We start from the raw sequence: 16,902 nt of genomic DNA on the forward strand, positions 1-16,902 counted from the left end.
AACAGACTAGTTAAAAGATTTTGTTTATGTCTACAGCTGGCAGTGTTCATAGTAACTGTAACAATTACATACATTCAACTTTCATTTGTATATATATATATATATATATATATATATATATATATATATATATATATATATACACACACACACACACACACACACACACACACACACACACACACACACACACACACACACACACACACACAGCCCTGAAATAAATCCTACTATAATGAAGGTTAAAATGTTTGGACAACATTGTTTTTAGAAAAAGTGCTGATTCAACTTTATGGTCGTTTGGAAGCTGTAGTTTCCCGCATTCAAATAAACAGGGTGGTCAAAATATACGGCAAAACAGCACCACAAACTGCAGCCTCCAAAATGATCGTACAGTTGAGGCAATATGTCTCTAAAATTATTTCAACAAAAATGGGATGTATTAACCTTCATGAAGGTATGATTTATTGCTGGGCTGTTTTTATTTGACTTTATTTGTTTTAGGCATACCTAATACACTTTGTTTTTTGACTGTTTTTTTTTTCCATTGTCATTCAAAAGCTAAAGCATGATGTTGGTATTTTGCTCATGTAAACAGCTGTCAAATTCACTTATACAGCTCCAGTGAGTCTGGAACATTAGCATACTTTAAAAATAAAGTCCACTGTAACTGTGTAGAGGGTAATGGGAAAAGAAATTGACTGGGACGTGGGGTGAACAGGTATTTTCTTTGAAGTTTTAAAGTCCCTGAAAACTTTATTTCATATCTATTTATAGTATTTCTAAAAGTAAGTGTTCCTGTCTAAATAAGCAAGAATTAAAAGCTGGAGGAAATCATCATTGGGTATTTGTTTTCATAGTTAAACACTCAAAAACTGAGCCCCGCCCACTTCAAACCAGTGAGAAGAGACAAAACCCAAATAGAGAAATCTCTCATGCAAAATAACCAAACCTGTTGGTCCATTTATGTGGGACCACATCACTCACAGTAAGAACCTGACTAAGAAAATAGATTGTTATCAAAACACCTAAAATGCTTATATATATATATTTACTGTACAACTGTATTCAGTGGCCTTTTCTCTGTCCCCTCCCTCCTTACCAGGAGCCTCGCTCACGGAGTCATGGTCCTCGCCAATCCAACCACATGGTGCCAATGCGAAACAGCGGCAGCCCCAAATCCTCCATGAAGACCAAGCAGGCTTTCCTGCTGCAGGCCACCCGCCTCACCAAGCTGGCCCGGCACATGTGCCGTGACATCATCAGGCTGCGCCGTGCTGCGCGCCGGCCCTTTGTCCCCATTAACTGTGGGGCCATAAAGGCAGAGTGTAAGAGCTCTTTCAATTCCTCCTAACTTCTGCCTTATGGACACACACACCTGCAGACAAGACAAAACATATGCAGACATACAGAAACACACACACTCACCACCCTTCCTCACCCTGACTGCCCCGCCATCAACCCCCATCTCTGCCTGTCTCTGCCCCCGTCTGTCTCTCTTTCTGTTTTATTATTATTGTTATTATTATTATTTTGGTTTTTGTACTCTCCCACCCCCTGTTTCCAATAAAGACTGCCTGTCCTCATAACTATGAGTTTTGATCATCTTTTCATCCGTGTTTTTATTTTTTTAATTCTTTTATCAGTTATGGTTCTTGTTCACTGTGAACTGAAAGCCATTGTCCAAATTATACACAAATATTTATTGGTTAAACAGGGCTGTTCTGCACGAGCACACCTGCGCACACTTAAAAAAAATACACAGATAAGGGATTTTGCATCTGTCATTAACAAGTGGACTGTAATACGATCCAAATGAAGTTATATTCTAATCTGAGACGTATATTTGCTGAAGTTCGGTGTAGAGAAAATGTATTTTACTAAGAGAAGCACTTTTTTGCACAGCGCCCCTGTTACAGGCGTGCCCGCTCTGTGCTGTCATGGCTGAGCGAGTTGTATCAGCCACGAATGTTTATTGTAAATTCTGAACTTCAGCTTCAGTGTGTTTGCCCTCACCCTTTTAAAAGAAGAAAAAAACACATTTCTGTTCCTTTTTGCGCGCACATTTTATCTCATGCTGTTAATCATGTGTGTTTTTGTGTGTATTAGACAAAATGAACTGTTTTAGTTGATAACGAGCTTTAGACTGATGACACTTGAAAGAAGGGCGGTTAAAGATGAAGTAAGGACCTTATTTGTCTGGTACAAAGAATAAATAGCTGCTCTTGCCTTCTTTATTACTGGCTACATCTCCCACTGCAGATCAGGCTTATCCACATGGAGTCACCAACTGGACCATGTCCTCTTGGATGCTCCCTCACCATACCATCCGCTCAGCTGCTCTTCTGTGTTCAAATCATGCAATATTCATATGAATCCATCGTGTTGCCTCCTCTCTCTTGGAATCCTGTGGACAGGATTTGCCATGTAGAGCCATTCCTCCCCTCCACTTTGCTACCTTGTTCTTTCATTTTCTAACAACTGTTGCAATATTCTCATCTCATCTTCTACCTCTTTTTGCTCTTTTCTTTCATCACTGTGTGAATGTGAGCGTAGACCTCCAATAAAGTCACACCTGAAAGCATCTCTTCTGAGTCCTTGTGCTTCATGTGTCCCGTGTTATATGTCCATCAACTCCACCACACTCGGAGGAACCATAAAAGGCACGCCTTCCCCCCCAGCATGGACTCAACCTTCAGCACCTGCTGTCATAATACCTTCATATTTTAATGTATGTGTGTTTTACAATATGTTTTTTCTTTTGTGTGTGCATGTAAGCATGTACTTACATCTCTGTATGTGCATGTGGGAGAGATTATTCTTTAGTGGACGTGCCATCCCTGAAAGTAAGTCACCACATTAACACCGCAGAGTGATTTACTCACTTGATTCCTGCATCCTGTGTTGAACCTCTGCATTCATTTTAAACACGAAAAGAGGTCATTTTCATTTACATAATGCATCCTTGTGTAAATAGGACTGATTTTATTCTGCAGAAATGTTAAACAGTGTTTAGTATTCATGGTCAGACTGTATCTCAGTAGATAGAGTGATATTATGCAGTCAGAGAGACACTGTACTGCTTTGTAAAATGTGTATATGTGTGTGTGTTTGGTTTAGACATGTTAAGGGTGTCGGAAGGACATGGAACACGCCTACCCAAAACCAGAGCCGCCCAAAGGAGCACTCTGACCAGTGTCCTGCAGTTTCTAGGTAAATCACTGTACTGTGTCAAATCACAGGAATATGAGTAGATGTTATTCAGATGGTCTATAGGAGCCAGTTGATGCAGCTCCAGTGTGGTGTCTCTTCCAGAGTCCCGCCCGGCCGCCCATGCCCCTCGCTCCCACCGCACCGCGGGCCTGCAGACGCCTCCCCCTCGACGCCTCCTCTCTTCTCTCCCACACGGCCCCCACGGCATGCTGGGAAAACGCAGCTACCATCACCACAGCAGGGCTGAGCCAGACAGACGCTCAGGTACACACACAGAAATGCATTTCTTTAAAAAACAGAGCTGAACTAATTCCACAAAAGTTAATTATGACTTGTTTTTTCAATAATTGTTGCTTAACTTAATCCCGCCTAGAAGCAGAAAGTCATAACCTGTATTACATCTGTTAAACCCCCCCAAAAATTGGAAAATGCGTCCCGTCTTGCTTTTAACTAAGTTACTTATGATGTGAATTAACCTCGAGGACCAAACAGTATTGATAGCCAATGTTCTTGTCATCCTTTTGCTTGATAAAATCAAATTAGTGGAAATACACCCGAAGTTGATAACCTTTTCTGCCATTTCTTATCTAAACTAGCTCGTTGGAGAGAATGACAACTAATTCTAATGAAAACGAATCAGCAGATGGGGGTCATTTGGATAATTTGGATGATTCAACTTCAGTCTGACACTTTGTTTTTTATTGGTAACTTCACTATTTTTACTGAAATTGAAACACAGTCATTTGTTGCACCACTTGTAACTAGGAAAAGTAATAAACTAATCAATACTATTCACAACTGACAGATTCTCTCATGCATACTGTGCATCTTTTTCTTGTTTTTGCAGAGAACCCATGTACAACAGGTGGACCCCTCCTGGTAGGTGTCTTATACTTGTTTTTTTAACATATCCTGTACAACTGCATCACTGCTGTTTGTAATAAGATTACATTAATTGTCTTTTTGCAGCATAACGGCCGCAACAGCAGCAGTGGAAACACCCGAGGCGGAGTGATGATCCGCAAGAGACGCCCCAACTGGATTGATGCCCCTGATGACAGCTTCTTCCTTGTCACCCGGGAGACCAGGTAAGCAAAGGTGACCCTTTTCTGACCTCTGATTAGCTGACTGTGTGTGTGTATGCGTGTGTGAAGGGAAAGCAAGTGATGCTCAGAGCAGAAAGCTGACAAGTAATTGAGGTGTGGCAGAAAAGGACACTGAGGGTTTTTTTTGGTGGTGGTGACCTCAGACTGCTGTGCAGTACGCACAAACACACCAACACACACAAACACAAAACATGTGTGCCTAAATTCACACAGACCCATTGATTTGAAACTGAGTGGCAGCCTGGGGACGCCTGCAGAGTCTTTTGGTCTAGTTTTCAAAATTTTAAAATCGATTTGAATAAAAAATAAAAGATTTACTTAAAAACAGTCATGTAGCTTAGAAAAGCACCAATTTTGACAAACTGAATTAAGATATTTTTTTGTTCACAGGGAAAAATGTATCCCAGAAGACACTGATTGAAAATAGACAGGACTATTGCTACCATTGCAGACATTGAGGTCCTGTTAAGATATTTTTATATTTTACAGTTTGACATTTTTCTGATTTTCAGTATTTTCTGACCAATAAAAATTAAATTCTTTGCAGGATTCAGTGATGGTTATTAGACAACAGAAGGGGCCATGTCATTCAGATGAAGTTGCCTTTCATGCCGCCTGGGCCAGCCACTCTAGATCAGCCTAAGCAGATACAACAAAGCAGACACTGTCTGCTCTTTGCTTGTAGAATTTGGAGGCAGCTTAAAGGTGCATTAGGTCAGAGCTAGAGTATTGTGTCACCTGTCAGAAGGCTCAGTAGCTTTATGACAGCACAGCCTGATACTCACTGCAGGACCAAATGACATTTAATATCAGTACTGGGCTTCCGCAGGAACCTACATGATAATTTAACACAATTTTATAGATGGGGTTGCTGGGGGAACCTCAACTTGTGACCTCAGTATTTCTCCTGAGTAAAAATCCTGGCTACGCCCCCGAACATAGACGCGCTGAGTTGGTTTTTTGAGGCTGTATAATTAAAATTGTATAATTTTTATGCTAGTGCTTCACTGCCAGGTTTACATGCATTCAGTTATTGCTGCCTAGATCATTTCACTTACTTTTTAGCAAAGCTTGCCACGTGGCTCTAAGCATAGCAATGTTGGTCGGTCAGTCCACCAAATTGATCCAGATGACTGAAATATCTCACCAACTTTTGGATGGATTTTCATAGAATTTGATACAAACATTCATGGTCCCCTCAGGATAAATTGTAATAACTTAGTTGATTCCTTAACTTTTCATATAACAGCAAAAGATTAATTTGTCCAATACTTTGGTTTACTACTAAATACCATGACTATATAAAACATGGGTGTAGTCACCATGAAGTCACCCATAGGTTTCTGAGGAGCGATAGTAAAGCTCAATGTGGGCACTCAATAAAATCCTCCGACATTCGCCATCTTGGCAGTGTCTGACATGCCTAACTCACAGCTAATCCAAAAATGAGCACTTTGAGATTTGCCTCAAATGTAAAGTGCATTATAAATCAAATGTATTATTATTATTTATTAAAATGGGCAAAGAGGTGGCGCGCTGGTGGGCTGAATATAGTCCTGGTTGCTGCGGCTAGCCAGCTGGGATGGCACCCATCTGTCACTCAAAGTGACCATCCTTTAATTATGCATAACATTAAGCCTTAATACAAGTTAAAAGGGGAAGGTATATAAAATGCACCCCCCATACAGCTGTCATGATCTGGGAAATTAGCTATACAGACCAATTTTCTTTGTACCACTTCACGTTGGCTTAATTTTTTTAGCCTTGGAGGTTGCTGCTTGCTTTATAACCACAAAACTAATGAAATTCCCGTCACCCTCAGCTGTACTTTGTGTTTAGTACAATTCAGCAGATATTAATAAGCTAAACAAAGATGGTGAACATATCATACCTTTTGCTTAAAGCACTCTTGTGCCTGATTACACCCTTGACAGACCTGCTAGCATGGCTGTAGACTTCTAGTCTTGTTACATGCTGCATTTGTAGAGACATCAGTGTTTTAAGACTCAAATTGAATGAAATAAAACTGTGGGCAGACATGTAAGATTTGATGATGCATTTAGTTGATGCTGAACAAATGAATGTGAGATAAAATTGACTAATTCCTCCATTAAAAGCACCTTTGCGTCATCCAATTTTATGCTTCACTGAATAATATAGGCTGATACAGATTTCTGTTTGCCTTGTAAACAAATAACTTTCCTAAATGGCTGTAATACAGGTAGCACATTTTGGAAATAATGTCTTTTTAAAAACTGCTGATCCAAATGTCTCAAGAACCCCAAATAGCAGCTTAATCACTTTCATGGCTTCTCTTTGCAAGTACTGATCATCGGTACACATTTTCTTGTAGAAATGATTGAATATACAATTGAATAAACATGCCTTTATGTTTTACACATAAAAAAATCTGTTTCTTTTTATTTTGCTCACACATACATAGACACTCATACGCAGAAAATGATTCAGTGTTTGTATGTCCGTATGTGAGAGAGAAAGATGTTCTTCCATTAACTCTGTGTCTAAATGAGCCATTGCACCCGGCCCTCACAGCCGCCCTCCGACCGTCGGGGCTAAAATTAGAGCAGCTAACTGGTGCAGATGGGCCAGCGAGGAGCCAGGCACCACATTAACCATGGCTGCACTCGTATGGATCACTCACTTACCACCAAGATCATCATGGCTGTGTGTTTGTGTGTGAGAGAGATGGCATCATTCCTAATACAGTCCCTGTTGTAATATTATACTGTCATTCCTTCTCCTTGCAGAGACAATAAATGCTTTTCTGAATAGAAGACATTAATAGATCTGCTCTGAAAGGCTGCTGCTAATGAGAAATGATTGGAAGTTTCATTTTCTCCCATTCTCTGTCTCTTTATTCTACTCGTTCTCTCTCTTAATGTGATGAAGAACACAGTGTGTCACAGAGCAGAGAGAAAGAGTGGGAGATCACTCCTACTTATTCAGGGAGACAAGAGAGACAGACGGAAACAAAAAGTTTTCACTTTTCTTAGCATAACTGTGTGCTACAGAGTGTCATAAAACCTGATGATGAAGCTTATGAAAAGTCAGGAGAGCAACAAATTATCATGATACTGTCATAATTCTGTGGGTAATTTTATGGCAATCCATCCAATAGTTGTTGAGACATTTCATTCTGAATCAAAATGCCAGCTTACTGATGCTACTAGATGAAAAATCAGGGAATTAACAACCAAAAATGACAGAAATGACTACAAATGTATGTAGCAAAACATGTTTATTTAGTATTTCCTACAACATTAATCATGTCAAGATTATTCACATTTATGGCAGGGATTGACCCCGAAGTTGGTAACATAAACTGTGTTAAAGAAGTAAACATAACCACCATGACACCCATTGGTTTGTGGACTACCATTTTGAAGACTCGAGTTTGACATTTTGGCCGTTTCCGTCTTGATTTTTGTTTTTTTAAGCCAGAAGTGAACCTAGTTGGACCAGAGGGTGGAGCTGGGGAGGAGTGGGGGAAACGCTTAGTAGCTACCTTTGTTAGCAAGGTGCATCTGTAATTCACATTCACATATCAATTGGTATGCTAATTTTGGCTAGCGAAAAATATACTTAAAACAATATGTACTCTCCGGAAGAAATGAACAGCTGACTCCCTAGAGTACTACCAATGAACCGAAAACACACTGTGAAAGTGTCATAGTTTTAAGAAGAAAACACAGGCAGCACTCAAAAACAAGTTCACAGCTATTTAATTTAATAAAGGTTTCATTCATTCATTCATTTAAATGCACACAGTGCAGTGAATATGCATTGCTATGCCTCTATCTAATCACAAGGTAGCAACGCCTAAAGCATGCCCTGCTTTATTATCTGTTTAACTCTAAATGGGACCATAATTTACAAAATGAACATCATACTGTGTTGAAAAAGACTTGAAACCCGTGATTGATACCATAAGCTCATTAGGAAAATGTTTACTGAGGTAATAAATCAAGTGAGAAGTAGGGTAATTTTTATAATGACTTCTACACAATCCGTCTTCTTTTTGCAACTAGTGGAGTTGCCCCCTGCTGGTCATTACAAAGAATGTAGTTTTAAGGCACTTCTGCATCGGCTGCACTTTTCAGACCTGGAGGCCAAGTGAAAATCCTCATAGGCTATAAAACGTCTCTAGTTAAGTCCACTTCTTTTATACAGTCCATTGTTTGGAACCACTGGGCTACACTACTTAACCACACAAAACCATTACGAGTAAATTGCTGCTTGTGCATCAGTGCATCAGTATTAACAATCTAATAATACCATCCATCCATCGTCAACCGCTTATCCTGCGTACAGGGTCGCGGAGGGCTGGAGCCAATCCCAGCTGACCTTGGGGCGAAAGCCAGGGTACCCCCTGGACAGGTCGCCAGTCCATCGCGGGGTATCTAATAATACCATTTATAATAATATATCAGTCCCGGCAAAGATTTTTCTCCAAAACGAGTACTTTAAATTTTAATACTTCCCGTGCATTTTTGCTGATAATACTTATGTACTTTTAAATAGGATTTTGAATGCCGGACGTTTACTTGTAATGTGTATTTTTACATTGTAGTATTGGTACTTTTACTTAAAGTACGGGATCTGAGTCATTCTTCTATCAAAGTAACTAACATGCAAGACTGAAAAGCTGAATGTGGACAGAAAAATAACAGGACAAAGAGTCTGAAATGGCAAACATTAGGAAACAGAACCAGAAATGTAAATGAGACAGCCTTATATGTTTGAGCGTGGATTTACATGTTTGCTCTCCTTCTCCCAACAGCCAGCTGAACAGACAAACAGCAGAGCTTTAGATAATGTGCCAGCAGAGCCAAATCTTTTCTCCAGTTTATATTCTGCTCTAACTCTAAGTGGCAATCCTTGTGTCATCCTGTGTAATAATCAATATCAGCGCTCATTGTGCTGCTCTTTGTGTCATTGAAAGATCTGTGTGTAGATGTACTGTTGCATGTACTTTCTGACACATTTACCATGGATGCACGGGTACATAATGTACATCAGAGTCATCATGAGTGCTCTAGTGCTTACTTTTATTACCAGCAGGGATCTGGAGGGAGCTGATGTGTTTTCCTCTTCACGAAAAAAAACATCTTCAGTGCTGCTGAGAGAGCAGTGAAAGAGGAAGAAAATGAGAGCATGTCAAAAGGGCTTTGCTGTGCATTAAATCTCAAAGTGTTTTTCTTGACAGCCTAAAGGGAACCGCGAACAATCACCCATACAGTACATTGTGGTTATGTATCTTGCATTTGCCTTCAAATGAATTCCATTAGTGCTGTGTCCAATATTTGTGAGTGTGCCCCATGGTCTTGGCTTTAGTGCTGTTGGTTGCTGTGGCCTGTTAAAAGAGACTTCCTGTCACAGCCCAAAGCCAACTGCAGTCTGGAAATTACCACAGAGCTCCTTTATAAGCCTGAAAATCCTGCAGAGATGCACCTCTCTCTTACCTCACAACAGAGATGTGTATTAGTAAGTCTAATCCTGGTGCTCAATAAATGTTGTACTCTGCTTTAGTGGATCCTCCTGAAATAAGAAAAAAATGGTTGCTTCTATTTACTTTCTCATCGGAATCCTCAATTTGATGCCCTTAAAGTGAACTTTTCTGCCCTCTCTCTTTATTACTTTTTCCATCTTATGTCTTGAATGCGTTGGTTACTGTAAAGCTGTTGCTTTTTATGTCTGCTGAACACAGAAAACAGACACCATCGATAGGAAGACCTTGCTTAAAACAAAATAAAAGGTCAAGTAATTACAACATTTTTACAACCAAACAATCAAGTGATTAACTACTCCAGTATCATGTATCACAGTTGCATGTATCACTGTCCAACTGCTGGTAAACCAATAAGGTCATATACACGACAAATACGCTGTCTCATAAAGCCCACATCCGAAAGCCAGTTTCACCATTGTTTCTATGTATTTGCACCCTTTTTACTGCAGGCTGTTGTTATAACATGGCAGTATGTGTAGTAGTAGTAGGTGGCTGCAGTAATGACAAATAGCTAGAAGCCTGTGATCAACTACGTATAAATAATGTATTCAAACAAACATTATCCGCAGGCTTAACTACTGTAACTTGCTGAAGCATAAAGATGCAATCATGAATTATTGCCTGCTAAATGTGAAATATCAGGCACTCAAAGACCAAAATAAAATGCTTCATGAAGAATGAAACTTTAATTTTAAATAGTCAAGCATGTCATGCGTGTCTTGTAAAAGAGACAGTGTATCTCCAGAGATGTCGTGGTTAAAACAGATTAAAGAAAATAAATCAAAACAATCTCAAGATCAAATCTAAAAGCCCAAATTTCCCAAATCACAGAACAGCAATTAGGCTTTGTAATGCAAGAATTGCTTTCTTGCAGAGTTTTAGATGTGTCTTGTTTCCACAAAGACAGGAAGGGGAAACAACTAGCATGACTCTCAAAAGCTAACAAAACACTTCCAAAAGCTCCATAGCTCACTAATTGACCAATTATATCTTGTATTTATTTTCTTAATCCGTACAAAATCTGAAGAACAAGCTACATTAGCTGGCTGCTGGTGGTAACTTCATAATTACCTGGAGACAAAAGAGTGGTATCTCCTCATGTAACTTTTATTAAGAAAGTGAATGAGGGTAATTCCCAAAATATTAAACCTTTCCTTTAAACAGTAAGTTAACTTTTTCCATGGGTCAGAGGCAGATATAATTTTTTTATTTTATATCAGTAAACTCAACAGACCAGAATGCAGTGCAGCCACAACATATGTTGTGCTCTGAGTGCTGAGTCAAATTCCTCAAATGTGTACACATACCTTTAAAGGTCATTCTGATTCTGATTTTCAGCCACAGTAGGCAGCTGTTTCTGGGGGAAAAGCTCTAAAACTCACTGTGTGCTACTTGCCTAGTTAACCACTACCTGATGAGCATAGCATTTAGCAGCTAAAGAGGCGGATCGCTTTTAGTTTTTAACAAAATAAAGCTAAAAGACTGTGCATTTTGAGTTTCATCAGGTGGACACAAAACATGACTTCAAATTAGTGTTTGCTAACACTTAACAACTTCACATATGGATGATAATATGCCAATGCTGAGGTTACAGCTTGCTCTGCTGACACCAGGTGGCCAAACAAATGCATGCTGCTTTAAAATGACAGTGTTCAAATGTGACCATCTAACACAGCAGCAGAAAACTGCAGAACATGCTTTTCATAAAGACTGATGAAAGAACACATGAATGGAAAAGAAAACATATTAAGTTACATAAAATATGGGAACAGAGGCTCTATAGAAGGAGGCATGATGCAAACTTGGAAATAGGAAATTACAAAATAGGGATTGACATAGGTTTAATAAGAAGTATTCCAAAAATAATTAGCTCACAAATCAACTCTAGCTCATTTTGATGAACAATGTCACCACAAGAGTTAGTTCTAGAGCTTTTTGATCACACATTTTCCTCAGCAGACGAAGTTGCCCAGTTGTCATTGAACCATATATTTTTCCTGAGTGCTTTAAGGTTGATGTTGTCTTAAAAATTGGGGATTAAAGGTTCATCCTTGACCTTGGAAACAGTCATTGGGCTGACTGCTGAAATTATTTTATATTATTTTGTCTACTACTTGACTGTTTCTGATACAAACTAATGTTTCCAAGGTAAAATTTATACTGATGTTTGCTTTGCATCAGTGTATCTTCTTCTGCACTTATGTCCTGTCTTGTCTTCACCCCTCCAGGAGAGCCAGACGGCTACTGTCCCGCTCCCAGCTCAGGCACGCTTGCCGGCAGCCCTGCGAGCAGATCACCCTGCGCAGGGTCTCCCAGGGCCCACCTCAGGGGCTTGTCCTTGCCCCTCCGCACCCTCACCCCAGCCTGAGGATGCGAGGCCCCATCGTCATCCACGACTGATTGGACGCGGACCCTCCGACCTCCCCAACCCCTACTACATATACACTAACAAATTCTCACCTCCTTCAATTCTCCTCATTAAATCCTCGAACCCTCCTTTGCTTTTTGTCCTTAAAATTACGGTTATAATCCTTGACAACACTTAAACAAGCTATCTTAACTGTTTGGCAACAGAAGGATGTGATGATGCCGTGATGCAATAGACACATACACTTGACCTGACTGCAAGTGCTGCCTGTCTTTAATCCCCTGGGAATGTGTTTGTGTGTGTACATACTGTATTTGTGTGTGTGTGTGTGTGTGTGTATGCATGAGTGTGTGCGTGCATGTGTGTGTGCATGTGTGTGTGTGTGCGTGTGTGTGTGTCAGTACGAGGGGATGTTGAATTGTGCTGTTCTTGGTTTTTATGGATGGACATAATGACGGAACTTTGTGTGACCTTTGTGTTGATGGTGAATTGTTGTGAAGTTTTATCAGTTTGTATAAAGTTGGTTTTTTTTGGGAGGGGCATGGGGTTAGATTAGGATGGGATGGGAAGGGAGGGGGTGGGTGGGATTGTATTTGTGGGTACTGAGGTTCTTTAACATTGGAGAAGAGGCAAATGTCCCAACGTTGATGTTAAAAAGAAAATGCACTACATGGAGACCCATCTGGCGGCTTTTTTAATAAAACGGCTGCTTTAAATTGTGTTTTACCTGCAGTTTTTTCACGCTCTTCTTGAAATTTAAATCCGTGAGCTGGAGCCGGTGTTGAAGAATGATTACCTGGAGACATTATTTTACAAACCTTCTATAACTTCACCCAAAAAAGCTGTCAGTTATTCATGACAAATCTGCAGGTCTGAAAATATAACAAGGCAAAGAAATAGAGCCAGCTTACATCAAACAGCATAAGCCTCCCTCATGAGCCAGTGTATAATATATTGTATATCTCATTACAGCACTGTAAATCTACTCATCCTATTTCTATGGCCGACTGTACCTACCTAGCCCTAACATGGGTACTAAAGCACTTCCTTTGCAGCAGAAAAGGGCATGGATCTGTCATATTTTCCTCAAGGCTGCGATGCACCAGCAACATTTTTAGGCAAAAGGATGAGCAACTTTGCCAGCAGCTGTTTGCTAAAATGTATGTTTTTCATTGCATTTGATCTTTAAAGCCAACAGTCAAGTTTATCCTGTTGTCAGACCTCTCTCTCTCCCCCCCCCGCTGCATGACAATATTGCCAGAAGGCGTTGCCTCAAAAGGTTGCAGGTTAACCCGTCCAGCCTTCAGGTGTGTTTAATTATGAGTTTTAAAACTGGCATCGCCGCCGCATGTCTTTGAGGTGAGAGCCTCTTGCTGACCGATTGGGTCACATGATTTTTTCTCTTTCATTCAGAATGTTTATGTTAGTGTTTCCTGTATGTCATGTGTTGAATTATGAATATGCTAAGAATAATAATAATAATAAAAAAACAAGAACAATGACAGAGATTATGGTGTCCAGTGATTTTGTGATGTTATATACTGACAGCCTGCCCCCTCTCCCAGCCACCTACTCCGTCTGTCTGTCTCTTTTTGTGTTGCTCTTGAGGGGGAGTGTAATAGATGGGTCCTGATACACACTGTGGCCTTTGTGAGGATGCCGAGAAATACCCCACAAAATAATGCAATTTGATACAGTTGTTGAGGAATGAGGAAAGCGCTCAGAACATAAATCACGTTCTTGGAGGCTTACAACCTGCCTCAAGCTAATTCACTGTGTGTGTGTGTGTGTGTGTGTGTGTGTTGCCTGCTGAAACTGCTGGGTGTTGTTGTTTCCACCATGTTTTCTTTACAGTCTGTGATTCCCACTGAAGGTGAAAATCAGAAACAGAGGGAGAGCGTGAACAGCAATATTTAGATTGAACCTGACATGTTGTAATTGGATTTCAGCTACAGGCATGTGGGACTACAGGGGATTAGAAAAAGCCTCAGTAGATGTAACATGTTCATCATGTCATCTGTAACAGCTGCACATTTGACTCAATATTGGAGTACTTTTAGATAGTATATACACTGTAGTGGCCAAAAGTTTGCGGACACCCAAGACATGGGGATTAATATGCTGCTATCCACAAGATTTTGTTCTCATTGAGGCACAAAGTGTTGGGCGCTGAGGCCTGTAGCTTACAGTTGGCATTCCAGTTCATCCCAAAAGGTGTTGGAAGGGGTTGTGCAGGTCAGTTGACTTCAAATGAAACTCAGAAAATCATTTCCTTATGGACTTTGTGCACTGGGGCATTGTTATGTTGAAACAGGAGAAGATCTTCATCTCACAAAATGAAATATACAGGATATGATTCATTAGTATGATATTGCATTGATATTTTCACTCTCTGATAAACTCAAACTTGTCATCTTTTTTTGGTTTCACAGTTATGTTGGTTATGTGAACATACATTTGTCTTACTGGTCTGAATCACAATGTGGGGCTGCAAAAACAACAAAAACAGCCCCATCTTATCATTTGTTGCTCTAATTTTTTTAAATGATATCCTAGTTTGGGACATGGTCACTTGTGCTCTGTGTATCCAAAGTGGAAAAACTTAAATTAGTTTTTCTTCATATTTTACATTTTTACATCATACATGTTTTTGTGATGTTGGTAGCTTATATTTCCAGTTGATTTTGGGAGTACTGAGGTTCTTTAACATTGGAGAAGAGGCAAATGTCCCAAAGTTGGCATTAAAAAGAAAATGCACTATATGGAGACCCATCTTGCGGTCTTTTTAAGAAATGGCTGCTTTAAAGAGGTGGTATTATGCTTGTAAGCTTTTTTCCCTCTCCTTTATTGAGTTATATATCTTTTTTGTGTATGTAACAGGTTTGCAAAGTGAAAAAGCCCAAAGTCCAGCCCAAAGGGAGTTCCCATCTCCCACAGAAAGCACTGCTCTGAACTGCCTGAAAACAGCCGGTTTGTAGTCCAGCCGTTTCCCTTTCTTCCCTGTGATGACACAGTCATGATATAACACTCGCCAAGCGGCTAGTCCCACACACCCTCAAAAACACTGGTGGAAAAACACTTTGCTGCAGCACACAGTGACAAGATGTCCGCTTGCTGCCTCTCCTCTCCCTTCCAAACATTAGCTACCCTCAAGGCAGTCAATTGACATAAAGTTGTTACTGTGATGTAGAGACGGTGCTCCGCTATAACTTTATGGATGAAAGATACATTTGTTACAAATTAATCACTCACAACTCTGAAACTCTTGCTCCAGTCCTTGTTGATAAGCTCCTAAGGGGATACACAGTAGTGATGTGCGGATCAATCCTAAAGTATCGATATTTCTGATACCAACGTCATTGGTAAACGTTACTGTCACCAGGATGGTCTAATTATACTCGGTTGATAGGAACTACTTTTCCTTCTGCCTGTCACAGTCATGCTTGCACTACGGCTCTGTGACGGAGCTTCTTTGTATTGAGCCGCTGCAGCTCTTTACATTTGCCGCGATTGAATACTGACTCTGGCTGACTGTAAAAACAGTCACGTCTGGCTGTATTTTAGGTGTGAAGGCAATAATGCTGCTCTATGTAATGTGTGTGCAAAGACAGTGAAATACTTTGACAACACCGCAAACTTCACTAAACATCTGAGATAAAGTCTGTCACAATAATAGGATGATGTTAAGAAGCGGCCGTTCTGAGCAGGATATTTTAATTATAATTAAAGAATATGTAGTTCGATGTCTTGTCATTATGCAGCTATTATTTTGAATTGGTAAGGCTACAGCCTACTCCTTATTTCTCTCATAAATACAGAAACGGGAGTGGGGAGGTCACATTAAACTAGAAATAAAATATGTAAAAAGTATTGGTATTGGTATCGGTATCAGCAATACCGGCATGGGTATTACTTGGTATAGGATCATATAGGAATTAAGTGGTATGGCACATCACTAATGAACAGCTGAACCACCACCGTGTTTACTGGCTTCTCACGACCTGCCCTACACTGCGTCTGATTGGCTAGTGGTCCTTAACTAGGAACTGCGCATGTGCAACTCACAACAAAGATCATGTAGAGGCAAGATGCATCTCTCCATAGCTAAAACAAAGATATCTATAGCTAAAACGAAGCCTTCAACACACAAGGTGTGGAGGAGCTGCAGTAATGAGCAGTGTGATAAAAAATATAGTGTTTTTTGAAAATAAAACCATTTAGCCTAAACCTGTTCTGGTATAACCCCTTAATAAGATTATGTACCTGAAAATGAGCATATTACCACCTCTTTAAACTGTGTTTTACCAGAGACATTATTTTACAAACCCTGTATGACTTCACCCAAAGAGTTAGTTATTAAGTTATTTGTGACAAATCTGCAGTTGCGTTTTACCTCACACCCCTTTTGATTTTTCGTCTAGTTTTTATTTACTTTGCCGTTTGTTTTATCCCGTGTAAAATATTTTGCAAGTGGTGATGATGATGCTGAGATATTTTATCCTTCTTTCCTTTCTAAAATACTCAGTCAACACAAAAAAATACTTTTAGACAGAAAACAACTGTTGAAGGAAGCTTTGTGAGAGGTAGCCTACGTGAACGCAGCACATAAATCGGCTGTGGGTAATTAAGCTGCTGGACTCTCTGACCACCTGCGGCCCGTGACGTTCTCATGCAGTCACCATTAT

At 40.0% G+C, this 16,902-nt stretch overlaps 1 protein-coding gene across 1 annotated transcript in view; it reads left to right on the top strand.

Moving 5' to 3' along the window:
- mta3 (metastasis associated 1 family, member 3) overlaps positions 1-13,725 on the top strand; it is a 31,000-nt gene extending 17,275 nt beyond the window's left edge. The window contains exons 14-19 of the mRNA XM_038735568.1: positions 1,106-1,328; positions 3,121-3,213; positions 3,316-3,477; positions 4,061-4,092; positions 4,183-4,301; positions 12,078-13,725. Of these exons, the coding sequence (XP_038591496.1) occupies positions 1,106-1,328; positions 3,121-3,213; positions 3,316-3,477; positions 4,061-4,092; positions 4,183-4,301; positions 12,078-12,249 (801 nt within the window). The 3' untranslated portion in view covers positions 12,250-13,725. The remainder of the gene's footprint in view (positions 1-1,105; positions 1,329-3,120; positions 3,214-3,315; positions 3,478-4,060; positions 4,093-4,182; positions 4,302-12,077) is intronic.
- Positions 13,726-16,902: the final 3,177 nt, after the last annotated feature.

Source organism: Micropterus salmoides, unplaced genomic scaffold (genome assembly GCF_014851395.1).
Source record: "Micropterus salmoides isolate LMB-PRFRI ecotype aquatic unplaced genomic scaffold, ASM1485139v1 Ms_hic_scaffold_21, whole genome shotgun sequence".
In the NCBI taxonomy this organism is placed as follows: Eukaryota; Metazoa; Chordata; class Actinopteri; order Centrarchiformes; family Centrarchidae; genus Micropterus; species Micropterus salmoides.